General features: G+C 39.6%; 1 protein-coding gene across 4 annotated transcripts in view; it reads right to left on the reverse strand.

Moving 5' to 3' along the window:
• The window catches only part of tp63 (tumor protein p63), a 124,355-nt gene extending 104,469 nt beyond the window's left edge, over positions 1-19,886 (reverse strand). For all 4 annotated transcript variants that reach the window (XM_034180661.1, XM_034180663.1, XM_034180662.1 and 1 more), the window contains exons 1-2: positions 19,792-19,886; positions 19,531-19,660 (exon numbers count right to left, since the gene is read on the reverse strand). In XM_034180661.1, coding sequence (XP_034036552.1) covers positions 19,531-19,660; positions 19,792-19,871 — 210 coding nt within the window. In that variant the 5' untranslated portion in view covers positions 19,872-19,886. The remainder of the gene's footprint in view (positions 1-19,530; positions 19,661-19,791) is intronic.
• Positions 19,887-20,359: the final 473 nt, after the last annotated feature.

The following is a 20,359-nucleotide window of genomic DNA, read 5'->3' on the forward strand; positions in this document are numbered from 1 at the left end:
ACATTATAACAGAAATAAAAATATTTAACACTTTCAGTCTCAAGAGCAAATTTCACCATTCATGGCAGCTGTATGTGAAATAAACCTCTACGTAACCCATCGGTTTAAACCATTTAAATCATAATATTATCAAGAATTTTTGTGTTATCACTTTGACTGACAGCCAGTGTGTACTGGGTTCAGGCCACCTGCCATTAGCAGAGACTGCTAGCAGGTGAGGATGTGACTGTGTTTGTCATTTCTGAAGATTTTATTGTAAATATCTGAGGAAAATATGGCTTACTGTTCAATTATTGGATTTTTTTTTTAGCACTATTAGCACTAACTAATAGCTAAGCAATGGGAGTTACACTGAAAGCACCACAGTTATTGAGGCTACATACTGGTCCAGTTTTTTTTTTTTTAAATATACATTTGGTAAATCAGATGATAAGAGCAAGAACATGCACATAAGTGTTACAATTTGCCAAGGACAAAATCCCAATTCCAATACTTTGAACCAGATAGGAATTGGAAATTGGTTGTAAATTTCACTCATTACCTCCCCAGATTACTGGTCACACAGATGCCTCAGTAGTTACTGGGGTTGAATTTATCTTCAGATTTGAAAATTGGTGTGACAAGTCCTTCATTGCAGTTGTCAGGGAGGTAAGTGAATCCTGATCCTTAGTCAGGATCTGTCTCTGATTTGTGTTTCTGATGGTGAAAAGATAATCTGCTCATTCAAAATATCATTTTATTGCCAAATGACATTCTAATTTGTGTTGTGATTTGGTTTCTTTTTCCTGGTGTTCCAAAAATAACTGTTCTTACTTTGCTTTATAATTTGATTTATTTTGACTAACTGTAATTTAAAGTGTAGGTCTGACATACCAGCAGGACATCATTTTTAATACCAGCACATAATCCACCTGTCATGAAAACCAACGCCCGTTCCACAAAGTTATGCCAGAATAAAACACTGAGTCCAAGGTTTTCCTGTTAACTTTAGCTTAGTACTGTAACTGAGTTGGGGGCGTGTATGGTCTTAATTTTTCCAGCTCAAGTCATGCACGATTTGGCCCACACGTCACCACTTTACATATTTATGGGTTAGCTGAGACTTACACAGAGGAAACACTGGCTCAAGATGGAGACGTCCAGAATTGTAATTTGTGCAGATAGACACCTGTAGACAGTTTGGTTTTTATTTCATTACTGCATCTTGAAATAAATAATTTCTGCCTGAATGTGAATTTGGCTGCACAGTCACTTTGATGCAAAGTTAAAATTAAAGGCTAAAATTAAAATATAATGCAGATTTATTTCTCTTTTGGGTTAGAGTGACTTCACTGACCTGAAATGGGCAGTGATCATGTGCAGTGATGTAGTAACTGTGCACCAAGGGGGTTGGGGAAAGCGGTTAGCACGGCATCTCGGCAGGACACATGGCAGCACCTTGTTGAGGCACAGAACACATTGCTCTGGTTAAAGCAGTGTGGAGGTCTGCACATAGGCTGCAGCATTCACTGCATACTTGTACAAAACTATACTCAACATGGATCTATTTTATTTGTGCAGACGGCATTGTTATTATTTCATCCGTGCTTCTCATAATAATACAATAACATGCTTTTGGAGGGCGGTATGCATTTTCAGATGCCCGACGTCCATGGCCAGTCACCCAAAATGTCGTCTAACTCAGGCGAATATCTGTCATTGCGGGCGACGGCATGGAAGGAGGGACTCAGAAAATGCATACCGCATGACAAATGCATGTTATTTGCATTACTAACACTTTACTGAGATACACAACATGTAACGCGTACATAACAAGTTGGCTCACTTTAACTTTTGGCGCGCGCTGCTCTCCGAATTCGGCAGTGCGTCCTGATCAAGCTGCCTGCTGGCTGCTGTTCATTGTCGTACTATCCATGAGAAAATCATCCCAAATATCAATATTGGGACCAACACACACACTTCTCGCCTTTTTATGTTTTCCTCTGCGGACAGTTCTTGGGCTGTGCTCTATGACGTCATTTGTTTACACACAGCGGGCGGGTATAGCCAGGTAGCGTTGACGTAAATCTACGATACTGGTCTAACAACGCCTCGGTAAAGTGATAATAATACATACTATCCGTCTGAATGTAGACTGGACAGCTCAGTTATTTTGATGATGCCATGCTACAATCCACATTAAAATGCAATGCAGACTGTGTTATTTGTGAAGTGAGTGCAGCGGTCAATGTGCATGCAGTTCAAAAACAGTCATAATCCCATACAAGGAATGCTGCACTCTTCAGAAGAATACATTTTTAGATGTTAATCCATACATTTTTGCTTTGTAATGTATTGTTACTGATTTGTGCTACGTTCAGTGCAAGTTCTAAACAGCAATGGTTGGTTCCACTTGGATGGCACAGGAGTACTGCTGCAGACATCAATCAGGACCAAAAAAATCAGCAATGGGAGCAATGTCTGAACTCTCTTCCATACTCTCAATCCTTTTAACAGCTGACCCTAAGTACCCACTAAACATTAGACGTCTTATTGACATGCAGATCATGTTTATATTGAATGTGTAGGGTCCATAGAACATCCATAAGGCATCTAGTGTTTAGTGGGTATTTAAACTTGTCTTCCTTCACCACCCCTCTCTTTTACAGCCTCACCATTCCACCGTGCTCCTCCTCATTCACACACATGTACTCTCTCTTACTCCAGCTGACGATAGTCCACCTTCTCTTCACTATGTACCTCAAGCTTTTCAGGCTTGTTTCAACATGATCCCTACTTTCACTACAGATCACAGTGTTATTTGGAGACATCAATGTCCACAGAAACCTCTGTCTGATCTCGTCTTTTGATTAGTCATCACCACTACAAATAAGAAAGAGCTCAGAGCCGATCCTTGATGCAATCCAACCTCCACCTTGAACCAATCCCTCATTCCTATGGCACATCTCACTGCTGTCACACTGTCTTCACACATATCCTGCATCACCCTCACATACTTTTCTACCACTCCCAATTTTCTTACAGTTCTGCACTCTGCTCCCTGCACTCCATCATAAGCTAAATCCACAAACGCACAATACAGCACCTTCTGGACTTCAATCAATCAATCAATCAATTTTATTTATATAGCGCCAAATCACAACAAACAGTTGCCCCAAGGTGCTTTATATTGTAAGGCAAGGCCATACAATAATTACATAAAAACCCCAACAGTCAAAACGACCCCCTGTGAGCAAGCACTTGGTGACAGTGGGAAGGAAAAACTCCCTTTTAACAGGAAGAAACCTCCAGCAGAACCAGGCTCAGGGAGGGGCAGTCTTCTGCTGGGACTGGTTGGGGCTGAGGGAGAGAACCAGGAAAAAGACATGCTGTGGAAGAGAGCAGAGCTCAATCACTAATGATTAAATGCAGAGTGGTGCATACAGAGCAAAAGGAGAAGGAAACACTCAGTGCATCATGGGAACCCCCCAGCAGTCTAAGTCTATAGCAGCATAACTAAGGGATGGTTCAGGGTCACCTGATCCAGCCCTAACTATAAGCTTTAGCAAAAAGGAAAGTTTTAAGCCTAATCTTAAAAGTAGAGAGGGTGTCTGTCTCCCTGATCTGAATTGGGAGCTGGTTCCACAGGAGAGGAGCCTGAAAGCTGAAGGCTCTGCCTCCCATTCTACTCTTACAAACCCTAGGAACTACAAGTAAGCCTGTAGTCTGAGAGCGAAGCGCTCTATTGGGGTGATATGGTACTATGAGATCCCTAAGATAAGATGGGACCTGATTATTCAAAACCTTATAAGTAAGAAGAAGAATTTTAAATTCTATTCTAGAATTAACAGGAAGCCAATGAAGAGAGGCCAATATGGGTGAGATATGCTCTCTCCTTCTAGTCCCTGTCAGTACTCTAGCTGCAGCATTTTGAATTAACTGAAGGCTTTTCAGGGAACTTTTAGGACAACCTGATAATAATGAATTACAGTAGTCCAGCCTAGAGGAAATAAATGCATGAATTAGTTTTTCAGCATCACTCTGAGACAAGACCTTTCTAATTTTAGAGATATTGCGTAAATGCAAAAAAGCAGTCCTACATATTTGTTTAATATGCGCTTTGAATGACATATCCTGTTCAAAAATGACTCCAAGATTTCTCACAGTATTACTAGAGGTCAGGGTAATGCCATCCAGAGTAAGGATCTGGTTAGACACCATGTTTCTAAGATTTGTGGGGCCAAGTACAATAACTTCAGATTTATCTGAGTTTAAAAGCAGGAAATTAGAGGTCATCCATGTCTTTATGTCTGTAAGACAATCCTGCAGTTTAGCGAATTGGTGTGTGTCCTCTGGCTTCATGGATAGATAAAGCTGGGTATCATCTGCGTAACAATGAAAATTTAAGCAATGCCGTCTAATAATACTACCTAAGGGAAGCATGTATAAAGTGAATAAAATTGGTCCTAGCACAGAACCTTGTGGAACTCCATAATTAACCTTAGTCTGTGAAGAAGATTCCCCATTTACATGAACAAATTGTAATCTATTAGATAAATATGATTCAAACCACCGCAGCGCAGTGCCTTTAATACCTATGGCATGCTCTAATCTCTGTAATAAAATTTTATGGTCAACAGTATCAAAAGCAGCACTGAGGTCTAACAGAACAAGCACAGAGATGAGTCCACTGTCTGAGGCCATAAGAAGATCATTTGTAACCTTCACTAATGCTGTTTCTGTACTATGATGAATTCTAAACCCTGACTGAAACTCTTCAAATAGACCATTCCTCTGCAGATGATCAGTTAGCTGTTTTACAATTACCCTTTTAAGAATTTTTGAGAGAAAAGGAAGGTTGGAGATTGGCCTATAATTAGCTAAGATAGCTGGGTCAAGCGATGGCTTTTTAAGTAATGGTTTAATTACTGCCACCTTAAAAGCCTGTGGTACATAGCCAACTAATAAAGATAGATTGATCATATTTAAGATCGAAGCATTAAATAATGGTAGGGCTTCCTTAAGCAGCCTGGTAGGAATGGGGTCTAATAGACATGTTGATGGTTTGGATGAAGTAACTAATAAAAATAACTCAGACAGAACAATCGGAGAGAAAGACTCTAACCAAATACCGGCATCACTGAAAGCAGCCAAAGATAATGATACGTCTTTGGGATGGTTATGAGTATTTTTTTCTCTAATAGTTAAAATTTTATTAGCAAAGAAAGTCATGAAGTCATTACTAGTTAAAGTTAAAGGAATACTCGGCTCAATAGAGCTCTGACTCTTTGTCAGCCTGGCTACAGTGCTGAAAAGAAACCTGGGGTTGTTCTTATTTTCTTCAATTAGCGATGAGTAGTAAGATGTCCTAGCTTTACGGAGGGCTTTTTTATAGAGCAACAGACTCTTTTTCCAGGCTAAGTCAAGATCTTCTAAATTAGTGAGACGCCATTTCCTCTCCAACATACGGGTTATCTGCTTTAAGCTGCGAGTTTGTGAGTTATACCACGGAGTCAGGCACTTCTGATTTAAAGCTCTCTTTTTCAGAGGAGCTACAGCATCCAAAGTTGTCTTCAATGAGGATGTAAAACTATTGACGAGATAATCTATCTCACTTACAGAGTTTAGGTAGCTACTCTGCACTGTGTTGGTATATGGCATTAGAGAACATAAAGAAGGAATCATATCCTTAAACCTAGTTACAGCGCTTTCTGAAAGACTTCTAGTGTAATGAAACTTATTCCCCACTGCTGGGTAGTCCATCAGAGTAAATGTAAATGTTATTAAGAAATGATCAGACAGAAGGGAGTTTTCAGGAAATACTGTTAAGTCTTCAATTTCCATACCATAAGTCAGAACAAGATCTAAGATATGATTAAAGTGGTGGGTGGACTCATTTACATTTTGAGCAAAGCCAATTGAGTCTAATAATAGATTAAATGCAGTGTTGAGGCTGTCATTCTCAGCATCTGTGTGGATGTTAAAATCGCCCACTATAATTATCTTATCTGAGCTAAGCACTAAGTCAGACAAAAGGTCTGAAAATTCACAGAGTAACTCACAGTAACGACCAGGTGGACGATAGATAATAACAAATAAAACTGTTTTTTGGGACTTCCAATTTGGATGGACAAGACTCAGAGTCAAGCTTTCAAATGAATTAAAGCTCTGTCTGGGTTTTGGATTAATTAATAAGCTAGAATGGAAGATTGCTGCTAATCCTCCGCCTTGGCCCGTGCTACGAGCGTTCTGGCAGTTAGTGTGACTCGGGGGTGTTGACTCATTTAAACTAACATATTCATCCTGCTGTAACCAGGTTTCTGTAAGGCAGAATAAATCAATATGTTGATCAATTACTATATCGTTTACTAACAGGGACTTAGAAGAGAGAGACCTAATTTTTAATAGACCACATTTAACTGTTTTAGTCTGTGGTGCAGTTGAAGGTGCTATATTATTTTTTCTTTTTGAATTTTTATGCTTAAATAGATTTTTGCTGGTTATTGGTGGTCTGGGAGCAGGCACCGTCTCTACGGGGATGGGGTAATGAGAGGATGGCAGGGGGAGAGAAGCTGCAGAGAGGTGTGTAAGACTACAACTCTGCTTCCTGGTCCCAATCCTGGATAGTCACGGTTTGGAGGATTTAAGATAATTGGCCAGATTTCTAGAAATGAGAGCTGCTCCATCCAAAGTGGGATGGATGCCGTCTCTCCTAACAAGACCAGGTTTTCCCCAGAAGCTTTGCCAATTATCTATGAAGCCCACCTCATTTTTTGGACACCACTCAGACAGACAGCAATTCAAGGAGAACATGCGGCTAAACATGTCACTCCCGGTCCGATTGGGGAGGGGCCCAGAGAAAACTACAGAGTCCGACATTGTTTTAGTGACCTCCGATTGGCATAACCGGGTGTCATTACTGCCGACGTGAATTACAATCTTACCAAATTTACGCTTAGCCTTAGCCAGTAGTTTCAAATTTCCTTCAATGTTGCCTGCTCTGGCCCCCGGAAGACAATTGACTATGGTTGCTGGTGTAGCTAACTTCACATTTCTCAAAACAGAGTCGCCAATAACCAGAGTTTGATTCTCGGCGGGTGGGTCATCGAGTGGGGAAAAACGGTTAGAAATGTGAACGGGTTGGCGATGTACATGGGGCTTCTGTTTAGGACTACGCTTCCTCCTCACAGTCACCCAGTCGGCCTGCTTTCCCGGCTGCTCGGGATCTGCCAGAGGGAAACTAACGGCGGCTAAGCTACCTTGGTCCGCACCGACTACAGGGGCCTGGCTAGCTGTAGAATTTTCCACGGTGCGGAGCCGAGTCTCCAATTCGCCCAGCCTGGCCTCCAAAGCTACAAATAAGCTACACTTATTACAAGTACCATTACTGCTAAAGGAGGCCGAGGAATAACTAAACATTTCACACCCAGAGCAGAAAAGTGCGGGAGAGACAGGAGAAGCCGCCATGCTAAACCGGCTAAGAGCTAGTAGCTGCGCTAAGTTAGCGGATTCCTAAAAACACACAAAGTGAATAATGTGTAAATAATTTAGAGGTGACTCAGCAGAGGGAGTGCTTTAGTTAAGGCACGTGAAGATTATACTGTGAAACAAATCGTTATCTAGTTATCTAGATCAGTCTAACTGCGCAGATTAAACAGCTAACAGATACAGCAAAACACCGCTGTGCTCCGGAACAGGAAGTGATACAATACCGCAGTGAGAGCCAACCACCAGTAGAGGCAAGCAAGCAAATGCCAACTTCTCTATACTTCTCCGTCAGCACTCTCAGAGCAAACACTGCATCTGCTATTTCTCCACTTGAAACCATTTTGCTGCTCACATTTCTTCACCTCTTTTCTCAGCCCACTTTTTACTACTCTTTCCTTCAACCTCATTTTGGGGCTGAACAGCTTATTCTTAAGTTATGCCTTTAGGGCAGATCTGCACATCACTCTTACTACCTCCACCAAGTAAGTAATGTTTTCACTGCTGTTTGTTCTCAGAATAAAACAAAGTCAAATTAATGGATTTCAATGAAATTTGGTGAGCAGATAAATAATGTTCCGTAAAATAAGTGATTCAATTTTGGCAATGATCAGGGCTATACTCTGGAAATGAGATCCAGAAGAATGTGTGACTCATAGCAATGTTTAACTCAAAATGTCATCAGCGGAGGTTTAATGAAATCTGGTGAGCAGATGTATAATGTCCTTGAAAATGGGAGATTTTATTTTGATATTAATATATTATTTGATATTATTTTATACATTATTTTGATATTATTATTATCATTATTATTATTATATTATTACATCCACCAACAAAGTTGGAGGAGGTTATGTTTTCACCCCTGGTTGTTTGTTTGTCTGTTTGATTATGAACAGCCTGGAGCTCACATCTTTTCATATATCCTTATTAAAGTTTTACTGAGGATTCATATCCTGATAGGTAAGAACTGATTTAAATTTCAAAGTCATAGGTCAAAGACAGGAAAAATCTTGGAAAATTGGAAAAAACCCTATCTTTAACATTGAATGAATTTTCAAAAAAGCATAACTCTATCATAGAAGATCCAATTCCTTTCATATTTGAGATCATTATGTAGAATGGTATCCTTTATCCACTGACAATGTTTGATCCAGATCTGATCCAGATTACAGATTTTGTGGCCATTTAAATATAACATTGAAAACCCCCTTTTAATGTATATTTTACATTATATCTTAATCAAACGTGCCCCAATCACTCTCATATTTGAATGTGAGGTGCAGACTGACACTCACTATCACCTGACAAAGTTTGAACCAGATCTGATCCGAATTGTGGATTTTGTGTACATTTGAATTTAATATTGAAAAGCCCCTTTGGTGTACATTTTGCATTATATCTCAATCCAAACTGCCTCAGTCATTCTCATTTTTCTGTTATGGATTTATCTATACCACCATGATAGGATGGAGATTCCAATTTTATGCTGTCTATCTTACAGTTATCAGGCAGAAACCAAGTGCAAAAAAGCAATGACAAATTGTGCATAGCAGAGATAACCAATGTTGTGTGAAAATTATCTGAAAAAGAATTGAAAACATTGACAACACCACAAAAAAACAAAACAAAAAACCCCCCCTTAAATTCAAGTGCATGAACTAAACGGATACTGCTGACATCTAATTTACCTTGTGAAAAGTCCCTTCTAACAGGACTTTGACCTTGAATTTTTTTCCAACACAGTAAATTTTGCAAAAATCACCAGTGTTAAATTAACACTGACAGTGTTCAATTTAGTCTGCTAGTGTACATATGGTCCCACACTAATCCAGTGTGGGACCATATGTACACTATCAGTGTTAATGTAACACTGGTGATTTTGCTGTGAAGGTAAAATTTAGTGGAATTGGAAATGAGTGTTGGCGGAGGTTTGCATTCTTTGAGTGTGGTGCTCTAGTTTGATATTTTGGTCAGCAGGTCATTGCAAATATGGAGTTCAAGCATTAAATTTGTAAGCAAGCTGCAATTTGAATCTGTTCATGATGACACTTATTTTAAGGGCTCCCTACCTCATTCGTTCACACATTCATGGTCCAAACTAATTTATTCCAATTAAAGGTCACAGGGGAGCAATGTGCATGTGTATGTGTGTGTGGGGGGGCTTGAACCTATCCTGTCAGCTGCTGAGTGAGAGTTAAGTCTATCACAGGGCCGACACATACAGACAAACACATTCACACTCTCACTCCTCACTACCTCAGTGAGCATTCAAATTCTATCCTGACCATAGAACCTTACAGTGCCTGTTAATTACATAATTTTTTATGTTACTTTACTCTCTTAATGTCTTCAGAAATTGTTTAGGTTATTTGTTATCATATACACACTATTATTATTATTATTATTATTATTATTATTACTTCTATTTTGTCATTTGATGTTTAAATGGACCACAATGGAAATAAGTGCTTTCACTTTCTTGTGTCATCCATGTATTTTTAAGAATTATATTATGTACTTACATTAAACTTACTAAATAAAATCACACACACAAGCACGCACGCACACACACATGCACGCACGCACGCACACTTTCAAAATAAAGATTATTTACCTCCCCCTGCTGGAATGGCGTGTGAGTCCAGAATGTAATTAGCAATGGACATTTTTCAGTGCTGTTAGCGAATATCCGTAGATGCTCCAAAAATATTAGTCCTATCAATGTTCTCTTTTGGCGCTGTTCATCCTTGACCCAAAATACACAAGTACACCAAAAGGCAAATGTCAGCTCACCCCAGTGTCAAAGTTATATGCACGCACGCACAGCTTTTTGTCTTTTCTGCATTCTGCAGCAAGCAGGTGTTTTTATTTTTACACACCCACAAACAGAAACAGTGGCAGAAGACATCAAACGCACTACAGTTGTCACTCATGGTAACGGCAACATGACACTTAACTAAACTGACAAAACCAATTGAACTACAAAACCACAATTAATCAATAACACTAACAAATATGAACCACAATAACAACATTTAAAACCCCAAAACCCTGAACTCCCATGGTGCATTTCAGCACAATGTCCATTGTTCACTGTCATTAGCTAATATCTCCAATTTCTCCAAAACATTAATCCTATCCACTTTCTGTTTTTACAGCGTTTTTCCGTGACCCAAAATACATAAGCATACCAAACGGCAAATGTCAGCTCTTCCCAGTTTATCTGTGATCGAAGCCATACACACACATGCCCTCACACACACAAGCACGCACACACGCATGCACGCACACATACACGCACACAGAGGCCACTTGGCTATTATAATATAAATAATAATAATTATAACTATTATTATTAGTAGTAGCAGTATCATCATCATACCCGTTGGTAACAATGCCAAATGCAAATAATGATAAAAATTTATAAAATAAAAGTAGTGACCACTTTATATTAGTCAGAAAATTAACTGTTTGATAAAGACTCTGTAAACACTGGTCATGGCTGCTGTCATTTTTTTTTTTTTTTGTGGGAAAACAATAGTTGTTATTGTCATCAACTCTGATCAATTCTCAAATGAAGACAAATTTCATCAAAATACATGTCAACTCAAAGCCAGTGGTACAATTTAAAAATGTATTTGTTGTCTTTCAGACATTATCATGTTCACAACCACGTTCACTAAAGCCCAGTTATCCAAACACATTTGGGGCGGGCCGCTTTGAGTGACACAGCTCCTGTGTTGTCACTGCTGTTGGTCAGTGGCTGCTGCTGTAAAGGTCCATTTTTTTTTTGTTTTTTTTTTTGGGTGTTTCTAAAGCATTTAGTTGCAAATATATGCAATAATATGGCTCATTGTGTGTTTAATTCTCTGAACAATCAGCTAAGATGTGTATGCTGGTATTTTTATCAAGTGAAATGATCTTTGAATTACAGCACCGAGCTCGTTAGAAACTTGTGCCAGCAGTAGTTTCCATTTCCATTACCTTGAAAAAAAATTTCAAGGTCAGAGTCTTGTTTGATGTGACTTTCCATAAGATAAGTTGGATGTGATCAAATGTCAGTTCATGAACTTGAAGTTTTTTGTGGTGTTGCCAGGTTTATTTTTTCAACTTTTTCGGTTTCTGAATTCTTTTTCAGATAATTTTCACAGAACATTTGTTATCTCTGCTACGCACAATTTGGCATTAATTTTTTGGCACTTGGTGTCTGACTGATAAATGAAAGATAAACGGGCAAAAAATTGGAACCTCCATCCAATTTCAGTGGTGTAGGTAAATCCATAAGAGAAAAATGAGACTGACTGAGCCACTTTAATTGTTATAATACAAAATGTTCAGCAAATGGGCTTTTCAATATTAAATTCAAATGTCCACAAAATCCACAATCCTGATCAGATCCGGATCAAACTTTGTCAGGTGACAGTGAGTGCCAGTCTGCACCTCACTTTCAAATATGAAAGTGATTGGGGCACGTTTGATTAAGATATAATGTAAAATATACATTAAATAGGGTTTTCAATGTTAAATTTAAATGGCCACAAAATCTGTAATTTGGATCAGATCCAGATCAAACTTTGTCAGTCGATAATATTTCCATAATTTTTCCTGACTTTAACCTTCGACCTATGACCTTGAAAATTAACTCAGTTCTTGCCTATCAGGATATGAATCCTCTGTAAAAATTTCATGATATATGAAAAAATGTGGATTCCAGGCTGTTCAAAAACTAATAAACAAACAAAGAGGGCGAAAACACAACCTCTGCAAATAAAAATGAGAGACAAAGACAATCTGAGGCTTATTCTTTTTACACAGAACTTGGCAAGAACTTGTAAATTCTCAATTATAGATTTAAGCACATATTTATGTAACATTTTGCACGATTAATGGGGCCTTTGTCATATGGGCACAAGTTCAGACTCATTTTGAGAACAAAAATCTATGAAAATCACATAGAAATTAACAGCATCACTGACAAAACATTGACTACAATTTTGTTCGACAAACTGTAAATGTTAAAGAAAGCAAGCAAACCGCTTGGACAATAGCCACGGTGGCAACAGCTATCGTTCACACACACACACACACACACACACACACACACACACACACACACACACACACACACACACGACAGAAGAAGTGTGAAGAAAAAAGTCGGATTCCGAAACACAAACATGTAATTAGATCTGACAGAAGCCCTGTGCCGCCTGAGCCACTCTGTTGTGAAGTGGTTTAAACCTGATTTTGTGATTTTCTAAAAAGGCCCCGTGCTCCCGCGGCCACAGTCTTCCACGCGCAGCTGATCACAGCGTTATCTGCGTGTAAAATCAGCTGTTTGGGGTGGGATATAGTCTTTCTCCTGCCACTGTTTCTGCCACATTCCTTCATGTTATTCTTCTACCCCTTGCTTGCTCCTCTCCTCCCCCACATTTACACGGGGAAAACACGCACTGATAGACGAGAGCTGGAACCTGTGCAAGAGGCAGGTGCTACCTTAAATCATTGCCCTGCAGCTAAAGAAAGAAAAAAAAAATCCAGAAGAAAAAGGAATTTCAGATTAAACATAAACCCTATACAATACAAATAAGTCCCCCGGGGCACTAAACAGTGAGCTCCGTTCTAATGACTCATGAAGGAGGCGCACCTCCATGTGGGTGGAAGGGCAGGAGGAATGAGCTTAGGGTGATGGTGGTGAGGTTTTTTCCCATCACAGTGCTTCACTGACTTGACTCGGTCATAATGACTGGGCCTTGGTGATTGGCCGGTCACCATAGAAACAAGCTCTTTGACCTACAAGGATGCTCCCTGAGTAGGTGGCGTGCCAATCACATCACCACACCCCTCTTTGGCACAGAGGAAAGTGGGTGGTGGCAGTGCAGCCATTAATCACCAGTTCAAGAGAGCACAGTCCCCATTGGGGGATGCACAGGGTAACATTACTCAGCTCCCAGGAGGAAAGTTTTATTTGCTTCCCCCCCTCTCTGGCTGGACAGTAGCATTCCTACATTGGGAGGGGAACATTCCCATCTTCTTTCAGCAGACGACCTCCTGCAGATATTTTGTACCTTACTGGAAGTAAGTAAAACAGAAAGATGGTTCATATATTTACTTATAACCATTTAACAAGAAGAATAAAAATACTTCAGCACTGTGTTCCATTTGACAACGCAGTAGTGTGAATTATGTGGCTGTACTGTGTCATAAGAAACAATCTCACAGTCTACAACTGTAGTTATAAATTTAAATACACCTTAGCAATAATTCAAATTAATTCAATTCCTTTTATTCATTCAATTTGAGTCCACTTGACTGGACATGATTTGGAAAAGCACACACGTGTCTATATAAAAGGTCCCACAGCTGACAGTGCATGTCAGAGCACAAACCAAGCATGAAGTCAATGGAATTGTCTGTAGACCTCTTAGACAGGACTATCTCAAGGGCACAAATCTGGAGAAGAGTACAAGATCATTTCTGCTGCTTTGAAGATCACAGTGAGCACAGTGGACTCCATCATCTGTAAATGAAAAACGTTTGGATCCACCAGGACTCTTCCTAGAGCTGTCTGCCCATCGAAACTGAGCGATTGGGGGAGAAGGGCCTTAGTCAGGGAGGTGACCAAGAACCATGACAGTCACTCTGTCAGAGCTCCAGCATTCCTCTGTGGAGAGAGGAGAATCTTCCAGAAGGACAACCATCTCTACAGCAATCCACCAATCAGGCCTGTATGGTAGAGTGCCCAGACGGAAGCCGGCTGTAAACTGATGCTTCCCATCCAACCTGATGGAGCTTGAGAGGTGCTGCAAAGAGGAATGAGCAAAACTACCCAACGATAGGTCCACCAAGCTTGTGGCGAGTCAAGAAGACTTGAGGCTGTAATTGCTGCCAAAGGTGCATCAACAAATACTTATGTAAATGTGATTTCTTAGTGTGTTTTTAAAATAAATTTGCAAAAAAAAAAAAAAAACAACAAAAAAAACTTTATTCATGTTGTCATTATGGGGTGCTGTTAGAAGAAATTTGAGGAAAAAAAAAGAATTTATTCCATTATGGAATAACGCTGTAATGTAACAAAATATGGAAAAAGTGAAGCACTGTGAAAACTTTCTGGATGCACTGTACATTATCATTATTTAAGATAGCCGCTTACATAGCAAGGAATTGTTTAGACAAATAACTTGATTTGAGAGAATATTTGGACATTCATATGATCAGATACATCCTATAGATCACTATGACGACCATTTACTGACATTTTTTTATTCGTTATTTTATTCTCAGACTACAAAAATATACGTTATTTTAATATTGAAATTAATCCACGTTATGTGCTCATTATAAGACCGTTACTCTATAAATCACTGGACACAACAGTGATGGCTCTTTCACCACGCACAAATCCTCAGACAGTTCAGATTACCACGCCGTATATGAGATGCATTCAAAAGGTATCCAGACTTATTTTATCCCACTGAAACAAATTAAGTATGCGAGTTGTTGTTTGGTGGTGTGTAGAGAACCTTCTTCTGCATGCATGAAATTTTCAGTCACTCGCTAGCAGTGTATTGAGTATGTGTTGGACCCTCATTTGCTGTCACATGACCAAATGACTTGAGGAAAGCTATTGCATCAAATTTTGCCAGAAGCTTGGTGATACCCAAGCAGAAACCATTCACAAGATTCAACAGGCTTTTGGTGATGATTCCATAAGCACAACACAAATAAAAGAGTGGTATTACTGCTTCAAAAATTTGAGCACATCATTGGAGAGCAAATCATGTTCTGGGAGGCAATTCACAAGTCGACATGACAAAGTGATTGACAGAATATGGACTTTAGTCATGATGACCTTTGTGTCACCTTCCAATAACTTGTAGACAAGGTGGGGGTTAGCACAGCTTCAGTATATTTCATTTTAATGGAGGATTTGGGCATGCAGAGAGTGCCAGCAAAATTTGTTTCTAAGCTGCTAATGGTGGAGCAGAAGCAACTGTGTCCGGAAGTCTCGCAGCACACGTATGCGCAAACACAACACTCTTGTGATTTGTCAGGCTCCCTATTCTCCTAACATGGCTCTCAGATTTTTGGCTGTTCCCCAAGATCAAAACGACACTAAAAGGGTACTCGATTTTAGTCGTGAGAAGTCATCATGCGGAATACAACAGCCATGCTGGACACCATTCTAAAAGAGGCCTTCCAGAATTGCTTCCAACAATGGCAGAACTGTTTGGAGATGTGTGTGCAGTCCCAAAGAGACTACATCGAAGGGAATTAGGATTTCAGATCCCAGGTGAGTAACTCTATTATTTGTCATTAAAGGTTGGACACCTTTTGAATGCACCTCATATCATCAAGTCATATCATCAGATATTTGCAAATTTATAGCCCTGAAAAAAAAAACTTTAATTTGCATTCTGTTTAAAAGAAAAAAATGATTCTTTCAAGGTAATAACTGAATTCAGGGATCAAATGAGCAGTTAGTGTTATTACAAAGAAAAACACACACAGGTACAAATAAAAAACTAAACAACAGAACTGTAACAACTTCTTATACATAAATGCCAGCTGATTGTGGGTGACCTGAATCTTTAAGCAAAAATCAGAGCCAAACGTTCCTGTTTTAAGACGATGTGCAAAGTGCTAAAAAAGTGTGGCATATTTTAATTAAGTAAATTATTGTCCATGTAAGTAACACTCCAAAACTTAAAACTGCAAGCCCTCACCTTTTTTTAAACTTCACAAACAAACCTAATGCTAATACAAAGCAACAAAGTAAAAGCTAAAAATACCACTGAGACATTCATTAATCAGGTGATTAATTCTTGAGGTAATTACGCAATACAAGTCGATTAATACTCATTTGTTGCAGCCATAACTTATAATTTAACATATTTCATTTCCAAATACTAGATACTACTGAATGTTCATGATCAGGCACATGACTGTTTAAATTTAGAGTCGACCCTGAGCAGACTGAGATACGTGTCTCAAAGGGGCCACCCAGGTCAAGCACAGCGCTGAGTAGAACGAGATAATATCATCACTTTACAGACAACATCACAGACAAAAGCAGATAACCTGGCCTCATTCGTAGGCTGCTTAGACAGCTTGTACTGCATCTTCCACAACCATCTCTGGGAAATTCCACTGTTAATATGAAAATACTAAGTCACACACACGGACTTGTACAACATTGGAAGTTCCATCCATGCTCGGTGAAAGTAATAACAGGTACTAAAATGATTAAACAGCCACCATAATTAAACAAAATGACACACATCAAAACCCTGTAAAACTGCAGTACACATGATACATGAAACTATGTTTGTGTTGAATCATGTAAAGTGAATTAGGAAAAAACAAAGACCTTTTGCTTTGTTTCTTTTTTTCTTTGTTTTTTTGTTTTTTTGTCTTTTTTGCTGTTAGGACAGTATCACATGTTGTGGAACAAATTGTTACTTGGACACATTTTGACTGATGTCATGTTTCCTTGAGTTTTTCTAGTATAAAGTACAAAGATGTGTGCCCAAGCTCACAACATGTTACCACGTGTGGTGAAATGCCTGAATTAACAAACTGGTCAATACTGAAAACTGTAATTAAATAAAACTGTAAATATAGTTGCCAAAATAAATAAATAAATAAATAAATGTATAAACAACAAAAACAAAAGCCCAGATGTTTTTCCTTGAAGTGGCAGGACTAAATTATTCTCCTTCATGAATGTCTTCACATGGTGTCCTCCGTTTGTGTGAAGTTGTGTTGAAATTGAAACCAAATAGTTTAGGTGGAGTTCTGCCGGTGAGGCTCATGGACAGACTGACAGGATAATTCCTACATACCCCCCAACCCCACCCAACGCCCCATATTTTTTTGTTTGTAGAGGGTATAATAGAGCTAAAGCTCCTCCTACTAAAGCGTGTATGTATTGAAAGTGTTTCTTGCCTCCCTCAAAACACAAAGTGTGGGATAGCAAAGAGGCCATGTTTGATTTCTGGCTCCATCGCTGTACAGAAGTAGATCAAGCCAGAGGTGGGATGAAGTCACTGTCAAGTCATCAATCTGCAAGTCCCAAGTCAAGTCTCAAGTAAGCTTGCAAACAATTGGTGGCCATTATGACTTGAGACTCAACTTAGGACTTGCTAATTCATGACTTGAGAGTGACTTGATGATAACTTCGTCCCACCTTTGGAACAAGCCAGTCAGAGGCCAGTCAGGAAACCAACCGACTTCCCCAATAAACACAGCTCAAGCCTAGATATGTGTTTTGCTTTTCATCATAATCAACATTAACCTAATTCTTTGGATGGTAAGATGGCTAAAATAATAAACAAGACTTAAATTCATATTCCTCATTATTCTGTGAATCCTCAGCCTGGACCTTTTTCTGATTATAAATATCTAATTTTTGTACTCAAGGTCTGTGTGTGATTGTGAATGACCTTTTTGTTATCGCAAAGTAGAAATGAATAAAGGTAAATAAAATATGCACAAATATATAAAATCCCTTGAAGAGTTCTGAAGTAATGGCATAAGCTACAATGCTTCTAAAAAGTATTCACAGCGCTTCAGTCTTTCCATATTTTGTTATGTTACAGTCTTATTCCAAAATACAGTAAATTCATTTTTCCCTCAAAATTTTGCTCACAACACCCCATAATGACAACATGAAAAAAGTTTAAATTTTTTTATTTTTGCAAATTTCTACATACACACACACACACACACACACACACACACACACACACACACACACACACACACACACACACACACACACACACACACACACATACATACATACATATACATATACATATATATATATATATATATATAAACTAAGAAACCACATGTACATAAGTATTCACACCATTTGCTCAATACTTTGTTGATGCACCTTTGGCAGCAATTACAACCTCAAGTCTAGTCTTCTTGAATGTGAGGCCACAAGTTTGGTGCACCTATTATTGGGTAGTTTGGTCCATTCCTCTTTGCAGCATCTCTCAAGCTCTATCAGGTTGGATGGGGAGCGTCGGTACACAGACATTTTCAGATCTCTCCAGAGATGTTCAACTGGATTCAGGTCTGGGCTCTGATTGGATCACTCAAGGACATTCACAGAGTTGTCCTGAAGCCACTTCTTTGATATCTTGTCTGTGTGCTTAGGGTCATTGTCCTGCTGAAAGATGACCTGTTTTCATCCAGGATGTCTCTGTACATTTCTGCATTCATATTTCCCTCAATCCTGACTAGTCTCCCAGTTCTTACCACTAAAAAACATCCCCACAGGATGATGCTGCCACGACCATGCTTCACTGTAGGGATGATGCCTGGTTTCCTGCAAACATGATGCCTGGTATTCACAAGTTCAATCTTTGTCTCTTCAGACCAGAGCATTTTGTTTCTCATGATCTGAGAGTCTTTCAGGTGCCTTTTGGCAAACTTCAGGCAGGCTGCCATGTGGCTTCTGTTTGGCCACTCTATCATACAGGCCTGATTGGTGGATTACTGCAGAGATGGTTGTCCTTCTGGAAGGTTCTCCTCTCACCACAGAGGAATGCTGGAGCTCTGACTGAGTGACCATCGGGTTCTTGGTCATCTCTCTGACTAAGGCCCTTTTATACCTATCTGGAATACTTTCCAGATACACTGCACATAAATACATGAAGAAGGACAGCGTGAGGAGACCAAATCATGCTCGATTGGGATAAAGAGGAGCAGAGTTGACAGCATTTGTGACAAGATGAGTATAAACATTTGAAACATAACAAATCCATACAAATTGATCAATATTGACACATGAAGTGATGTGGACTCACTGAAACCTGCTACACTGCATTTGAAAGTAGCGGAATGGAGCAACGGTGGCCTTGAACCAGGGACTTTCTGTTTGGGAAGCAAGTGTACTAAGTGCTTGTGCCACCATGCTGCCCCACAAAACACTGGCACTAAATCAAGTTATTTCTAGAAACAAAATGGACTGCACATGACCTTGCAAATGAACTGCAAGAGAAACAAAACTGAAAACCTCTGAGAACAACAAAGCTGCATACGTACGGAGAGTGTGTCGTCTGGGTCATGCATGGTTATGCAGTCCATGCTGATCTGGATGGTGTTTCCTGCAGACCCATCTCTGAGACTGTCAGTGAAGTTGAGCTCAATGGGCTGAACTGAGTGAATTGAAGATCTGAAATCAAAGAGAGACAGGTAACCCTGAAATTAACTCTGAAATTAACTCATTAACACTGTGCATTACAACAGTTTGTCCTCCTCTCCAATCTGTGTATTTCTGTGTAACATATGACACGTTTGGCTTACTGGTCCAGCATATCAAAAAGCTGGTTGAAAACATCTTGGCTGAACAAGTCAGTGGTCTGAGCTGACTGGTTCTGAGACATGGTGGTGGTGGTGAAGAATGATCCGTCCCTCCAGGACAAATACGATGAAGGGTCCCTGAAGCTGCAATGAGACAGAATGATCCACATTCATCATCATATTCCATGCTGTTTTTCAAGTAGTCACAAGCATTTAAATAGGTAGTTATAAAAGCGGCAATGTCAGCAAACATCCACAAAAAGAAAAAAAAGAGAGAAGGTTGGCGTGCAGCAATGACATTTGGCCACCCAGTCAGAGGAGGGAAGGAGGAGGAGTCCTGCTGGCAGCCATTCATGAAGAGCACTTCCATTGTGAAGAAGTCAACCTCCATAATACTGAATATTTGTACCACACATAATGGTGATTATGCACCATTCAGAGGGAGGCACTTTGACCTGCTCCCCTGAAACATTACACCTGCTTCAGCGCTCAGCCTGCCATTGTTCCTGCTGAAGTGGCGCACGCTGCAGTCTGAGACAGGCGGAATTCCCCCCACGGTCTATACGATAGC

This window comes from Thalassophryne amazonica, chromosome 10 (genome assembly GCF_902500255.1).
Source record: "Thalassophryne amazonica chromosome 10, fThaAma1.1, whole genome shotgun sequence".
In the NCBI taxonomy this organism is placed as follows: domain Eukaryota; kingdom Metazoa; phylum Chordata; class Actinopteri; order Batrachoidiformes; family Batrachoididae; genus Thalassophryne; species Thalassophryne amazonica.